General features: G+C 29.9%; 2 protein-coding genes across 2 annotated transcripts; one reads left to right on the plus strand and one right to left on the minus strand.

Annotated features, from left to right (window-relative positions):
- The first annotated feature begins 849 nt into the window (after positions 1-849).
- Positions 850-1,599, plus strand: LOC145958778 (uncharacterized). Its single transcript, XM_083076321.1, has one exon. It carries the CDS (start codon positions 850-852, stop codon positions 1,597-1,599), a length of 750 nt encoding a protein of 249 aa, XP_082932447.1.
- Positions 1,600-2,348: 749 nt separating this feature from the next.
- Positions 2,349-3,469, minus strand: LOC109807240 (Dof-type zinc finger DNA-binding family protein). The gene has a single exon (XM_020369758.3). It carries the CDS (start codon positions 3,404-3,406, stop codon positions 2,642-2,644), a length of 765 nt encoding a protein of 254 aa, XP_020225347.1. The 5' UTR covers positions 3,407-3,469; the 3' UTR covers positions 2,349-2,641.
- Positions 3,470-7,284: the final 3,815 nt, after the last annotated feature.

Below are 7,284 nucleotides of genomic sequence, written 5' to 3' on the forward strand. Positions count from 1 at the left end.
TGACGTGACAATCCGTCAGCCACGTCATCACTTAACGAAAGAGGACTAACGTCGGGTACTAAATTAAGAAAAAAGAATTAGTCAGTTAATTTAAACAAAAAAAAAATAATAAGTAATAATCTAAAATTGGCCTAATTGGAGGTAGTTTGAACATATTTAAGCCTTATATATAATTTAATTTTATACTTTATTTTAATTTTTAATATTTTATGAACAACAATTTTTATTTTATTTTATTTCTTATTTTTTAATTTGCTAATTTACTATGAACATTGTACTTTTTTAAAATAAAAATTAAACTTTACATAATACATATAATTTATTTTAATATATTACTTTTGTCTTTAGAGACAAAATCACTATCTTGTGATTTTAAAAAAATTATATTAAAATTAGTGAAAATTGATGAATTAAAATTTAAAACTAAGTCAACATTAATACATTAAAAGTGCATTGATTATCTAAGTAAATTATAATATTTTAAAAATAATATATGTAAATTATTATATTGAAAAAGTAAGAAAAATATAATTTTTTTTATAGCAAGTAAGAAAATATTAAAAATATTAAAAATCCTTTTTATAATACATAAAAATTTAAAAAAATAAAAATGCATTATTATAATTGAAGTATAAATTTAAAAATAATTTTATCATCTTAATTTAAATATTATTTATTATTTTAATTTAAAATATCATTCATCACATTAATGCTCTTAATTTTTATTATTCATTTTATTAATTATGTGAGCATTAAAATAATTTAAGTTAATGATAGGAACTAAAAAAAATCACTAAGAAAATATCATGGATCTAAAAATAACAATAACAAAAAATTGTAAGAACTAAAATGATGAGCTCCAACATTGATCAAGCTAATGGTACTCTTGATCTTGTGAACAAAATCCTTAATCTTTGGTCCACTTCTAATGCGGCTGACTTCTGCATGATGATATGGAGTATCTGGACTAGCAGGAATAATCTCCTATGGAAAGATATGCCTTGGAATATATCTGAAATTGTCCACCGTGCCCGTAACTCCAGACAAAATTGGACCTTGGCTAACCAGCGGCCTCTTGATGCTAGAGGTATTCTTGGTCCCACCTTGACTACCCAATGGTCTCCCCCACCCCATGGTTCATACAAGTGCAATTTTGCTACATTCCCTAACCCTGATGAGAATACATTCAGAATTGGTTTCTGCATTAGAGACAGCTTGGGTTCCTTTGTGGGTGCACGCACTCTCAGGATCCCTGGTCTCCCTCCTGCCAGTATTAGAGACGCTATTGCTCTCATGCAAGCCATTATTTTGGCTTCGAAAAATCAATATACGCCCATCCTCTTCGAGTCTAGTAGCAGCAGAATTGAAAGTTTTTTCCGTCATCCCAACCTAAAGGATAGAACTGAATTTAGTGACATCATGAACTATTGTAGAAATAAGATTAATTCTAGTGCCAACTTTAATGTAAGTTTCACCCATAGATCAGCTAATTTGGTGGCTGCCAATCTTGCAAAGGCCTCCAAATGTTATGCTAATCTTAAGGATTTTGCATACATCCCAAATTGTATCTTCTCTCTTATTGTTAATGAATTGAGCTAAGGCTCAGCTCTTAAAAAAAAAATGATAGTATTTTTTTTGTTGTTGTTGATTTGAATCATATTGAAAAATTAGCCATCTTGTAATGTTTTATTAACGTAATTTTTGCTTTTGGCATATTCACGCACTAAGAATAAAATCTTATTCTAGTGAGGCTTTCTTTTACACCAGCAGGATAAAAAAAAACAATTATTAAATAATGTTTAGTTAAAGTGGAGGAAAAGAATTTCTATAATTTATTTGTTTTGTTTTGTTTGATCTTTAAAAGGGAAAAGGGTAACTTCCTTCTATCTTAACTCTTCTTAAATATTGAGATATTTAGAGAGATAAGAGAAGAATTAAAATATTTTAAATATAATCTTAAATTTATTTATTTATACTTATAAGGAATATTTAAACTTATATATATATATATTAATTAGTTATAATAGTGATATAATAATAATAACAATAATAAAAATATAATAATAATAATAACAATGACAATAATAATAATAATAAAAATATAATAATAATAATAACAATGATAATAATAAAAATAATTATAATAATAATATTAGTGATAATACAATATAAAAGTTTTTTTTTTTTTTTTATGATACATGATAGTAGTTTATTTGTAATCTTACCAGAAGATTACAAAGATAGTTGTAATGAGAATTGAACCTACATCCCATTTTTATAAAAAAAATAAATAAATCTTACCAGAAGATTTTAATGGAAGAGTACTTTGAGTCCATATTTACCAAACCCACACTCATAAAAATGACTTTCTCTCGGACTTAGAACAAGAAACCTAGCCCGCAAACCAATACTTTTAACTCAAACAACAGTAGAACTAGATTGAAGTACATGTGTTCAAATCAAGATAGAAAAGTTTGTGATCATTATTATATATATAGCCCAGATTGAGGTTGTATTTGTTTACATATTCAAATTATTTAAGTTATTAGTGATATTTGATCCAATCCAACCTATACATAAACTAGAGTATTTAACATGCAAAACAAAGGAAACAGAAATTGAAGAAGAATCATATATATTATCAGGGCGTGGAAAAAGAAGCATCCCTTGGCAAATCGAAGTGGGTCCAACAATTGGCCAATAAGAAGTCTGCATCGTGAGTTTCAGGTCCAAAAAGGGGTGGTTGGGTGGCTTGCAAAGCATGATCTACCATTATCTCAGAATCGGACCACAGCATATCATCACCTGGCAACGGTGGCAACTCAAAATTTGTATTTGTGGTAGTATCATAACTGTTACTATATTCTTGATGCTTCTGGATAGAGTTGAACCTGCACGAGTACATTTGGACACTCTCACCGAAATGGGATTCTGTGGATTGATCATGAAAATGCAGACACTCACTAAGACCAAGTTCTTCAGACAAAGCAATATCAATGTTCAATAGGGTTGAATACTCGGGAGAATGGTAGGAATGATCTGTTTGCTCTTGATCTGGCTTCTGATTATTGAGAAAACTTGCATAAACTTGTGCAAGATCAATATTTGGACCATCGCACACCACTGAAGATGAGGCCCTTCCAAAATCATCAGAATGCACAACTGAGTTATTGACTTGTCTTGAGGTCTTACTGTATTTACCCCTTCTACTTTTGCGGCAACCACCACCAATAGGCACGTTGCGAAGGGATCCTCCTCTGGTCCAGTACCTTCTGCAACCTTTGCAAAAGTACCTTGGTTGAGTTAAACTGTAGTTATTGTAGTAGCAGAACTTGGTATTGGAAGAACCACACCTAGGACAATTTGGTGAAACCTCAACATTATTAGCCTTCCAGCCTCTCTCCATCACAACTCACATATTAATGCATTTCATTTCCCTCTCTCTAGCTTTTGTTCGTCGACTCAGAGAGAGAGAGAGGGGGGGGGGGGGGGGGGGAGGGAGGTTTCAAGAAAGGTGAAGTGCAAAGGCTATCTATATAGAGTTTAATTAAACATAAAACTTATATGCAATAACATATTAATGGTATGTTTTTTTATTAGAATTAGAGTTTTTTTCTCCATAATATAAGTAATACTCCGATTCTAATCGAAGAATAATACTACTTTTCTTACTTAATTTGAGTTTGATGGATGGTGAAGCTTGAGATCCTATATAGCACATTGAGTGTTGTGGTGAAGTTTGTTTTAAAATAATGCACGTGAGAGTATGATCTTGGAAATGTATATGCAGCCATGCACATGAGCATGCATGGGGTAAGTTAGGCCAGGTGGTGTCAGGTCCCGCGGGCTAATGCATGGTGTCGGTGTTTACCATACGTGGCATGCTGATATTGGTGGAGATGATGGTGATGATGGTGATTGGGGAAGCAAAACGCTCTCCCTTGCATCATTTCAGGTTTCTTCTTTCAACAACTAACAACTTAGATATACGGGAATTAAGCAGATCCCACAACAAAAGTTTAACATCCCAACCTCAATCTTCCCCTGATATCCCCCAAGACTTGAAAATATAAATTAAACTAATCGATCACCGTGTACGAAAAGAAAAAAAATTAAGAAATCACAGCTTTGATATAATACAGTTTTTTAATCGTGCGTCCTAATCATTGTTCAGCGCCCTCGTGCGCTGATTATGTTAATTATTTTTTTGGCATTAATTCTGGGAGCAGTCCACTGATTCTAGTTGGTTTCTTTTCAAACTGTTGATTTGCTTTAACTTGGTTTATTTTGTACGCTGCTTAACTTGTGATCAAACTGATATCAATTATAGCGAATTTTAGAGCATGTATAGTTAGAATTTAAGCAAAACTTTGTTTGTTTTATGCAATTATGCTAATACTCAAGACTCAAGTGACTTGGAGCATTGTGTTTGTTATGAAGCTAGCTCTGATCGACGAGTGCTTTAATTTTTCACTCATGTTTTCCTTTTATATATAACATACAGTTCATGAGATAAAATAACCCGATTTGAAATTAAACAAACTTTTTGGTGAGTGCAGTTCCATTTTGTAAGTTATGTCGACTTTCGTTGGCTTCAATTCTCTAAAATGTACGGTACGCTAATTGCTCGACTCTTATTCAAGAAAGAAGCACATGGGGTTAAATATTATTATCGAGTAGGCATGGTTTTCTGAAGAAAGAATGTCTCTTAATTTCACGATAATAATAAGAGATGGTTAATTCTTATTGCTTGGATCTTGAGCTTCTCGGATCATGCGCAAGCTAGCTCTTTCCTGAAACTATACTATATCAATGAAATAGAAAATAAAACTCCATCATGGAGCAAACGTTAGTAATTACTTGGTGTGAAGGAATGCTTCTCCATCTCTTTCCCTTGTTTTGATCTTTTCCATAAATTAACTTAGTCAAACAAAAATAGGCCGTTGCAAAAATGCAATTACAAGTACGTCACAAGAGCTGTTCAGTAAAAAAGAGTGACGATATCGGTGCATGCAAAAAAGGGAGAAATTATTAGCGCACAATTCCTTACTGGATTCTATGTGATGTAATTATCATAAATAAAAAAATTTAAATACATATTATATATAGTGATTAGTTAGATAATGAACACTCACTAATGTAAAAATATAATTTTAAAATTAGTTAAAGAAAAACTGATTTTAAGAGATCTTTTTAAAATTAATTATCCTTTAACTAATTTTGAAACGTCTCTTTAGTGCTTCTTTTAAAATTTATTTAAGAATCAATTTTAAAAATCCAATTCTAAATTGAGGAAGAGACCCACTAGTTCTTCTCTCTCGTGTTCCAGTTTTCTCTCTTCCTTCTCACACCTTAATTTGCTCTCAACTCTGTGGTTGCTCTACCTCCGTTGAGTCCGGCCCGCTGTCGTCGTTGAAGGTGTTAACCGTCATGCCTAGCCCTCACATTCTCTCTTCCTATTTCTTATTCTCATTTTCATTCTTGGTCGTTGTTGCTTGCCATGTTGCTATCGTCACTTGTATTCACTTGTTCTATTTTGCGCTTCAAAAGGTGTATGCGTTCGTCTATGTTATTAAGCATGGATGAGAGGGAAGAGAGATTAGAGAGTACGTTGTGTTTTGAAAGGATTCTATCTCTTTCTGTTCTAAAAAATATTATCATATCAAAAGCTTGAGATTAGGGAAGAATGATAAAAAAAAATTGCTTAATTTGTTGATATTGGCAGAGCTGATTCACTAATTGTTTGGGCATTGTAGTTTAAGTGCCTTACATGTATATACCCACAAATTCAAATTTATTCTATGATTTTAAATTTTACCATTACCTTCGCTTTGGACTCTTAGTTATTTAGTTTATTTCGCTTTGCTAGTTTATAATTGGTTTAGCATTTCTAGTTAAGGGACTTCGGTCAAATTGACGACGGTGATGAGATCGCAGGTGAAATTGATAGATTAAACTTTCTTAGGTAGAAAATTGATATATTATATCTGAATTAATGAAGTTGATAAATTGTATATTGAGATGTTTATATATGACATTATTTTCTACTTAATTAGTTGATTTGTAAAAAGTTAAGTTCGTTCAAAGTGAACACGTTTATGTTCATGTGTTTGCCCCTTTCGCCTTTTATAATTAAATATATTTGTTTGCCTTTTACAATTCTGAAGCAAGAAAAATGACAAGGGGTTCATGAAATATAAAAAAAAGAAAAGAGGTAAATCATGCTAAAACATGCTATAAAAATTAAAATACCATTTAAATAGACAAAAAGAGTTAATGTTAAGATTATCTATTAGTATACTAAGATTATGATATATATCACAGAAAATAATAACAAAAGTCAAATAATGAATATACGATGTGTTTGAATAGAAAATTTAAATAGAATAAAGTTAAAAATTTGTTTGGATACAAATTTCAAAGCATTTTTTAGGATTTTTCTATTGAAAAAATAATTTTTATTTTTAATAAAGAAACTCTAAAAAAATTATACTTTATATTTAAATCGACTTTAAATTAGGTTTAAACTCATTTTTTAAGATGGTACTAAAACTTATATTAACTATTGTTGTTGAATTTATCAGATTACTTGTAAATATTCAATCTTACAAATTTCAAGCTTAAGATTTTAAGTCATTAATATATCATATTACTTAAGGAATTGTTAGGATTTGGATTCTATATATGTAATTGCGTTAAATACTTGAAAATAAATAATTTTTTTTTCATGATCTCATTTAACTAAACAAATTTGTCTCTGATAAAATTACATTTAATATTAAAAAACTATAATATTTACTTTGAAAAATATTTTCTTAATAAAAGAATTTGTATGTCAAATGTTTTCTAAATGGTAAAAGCAAATCCTCATTAGATGTAAAACTACTAAACTAAAAAACTGCATAATTTTGTATACAAATGATTCAATTAATATTAATATGTTTAATTATTAGTATAAAAAAATTATATGTGAGTAATCCAAAAGGTTGTAACCAAAAACAAAAAATCCAGAGGTGCGGGAAAATAGGTTCATGATATATATACTTCCTTTTTTCTATATAAGTACACCTCCTTTTAAAAAAAATAATTAAAATTTTAAAATATTCTTAATTTTTTGTTTTTAATTTTTTAATTTTACATCCACAACATTTAATTTAGTACTTTTTTTTCACATATCTTTCCTCCTTTTTTCAATTTTTACATGCACTCCCTTATTTTTCTTTCACCTCACCTATTTTAGTAGCATGTAAAAATTGAAAGAAAAAAAAATGTGTGTGAATAAGA

Source organism: Cajanus cajan, chromosome 6 (assembly GCF_000230855.2).
Source record: "Cajanus cajan strain Asha chromosome 6, NIPB_CcT2T_4, whole genome shotgun sequence".
NCBI classification, from domain to species: Eukaryota; Viridiplantae; Streptophyta; class Magnoliopsida; order Fabales; family Fabaceae; genus Cajanus; species Cajanus cajan.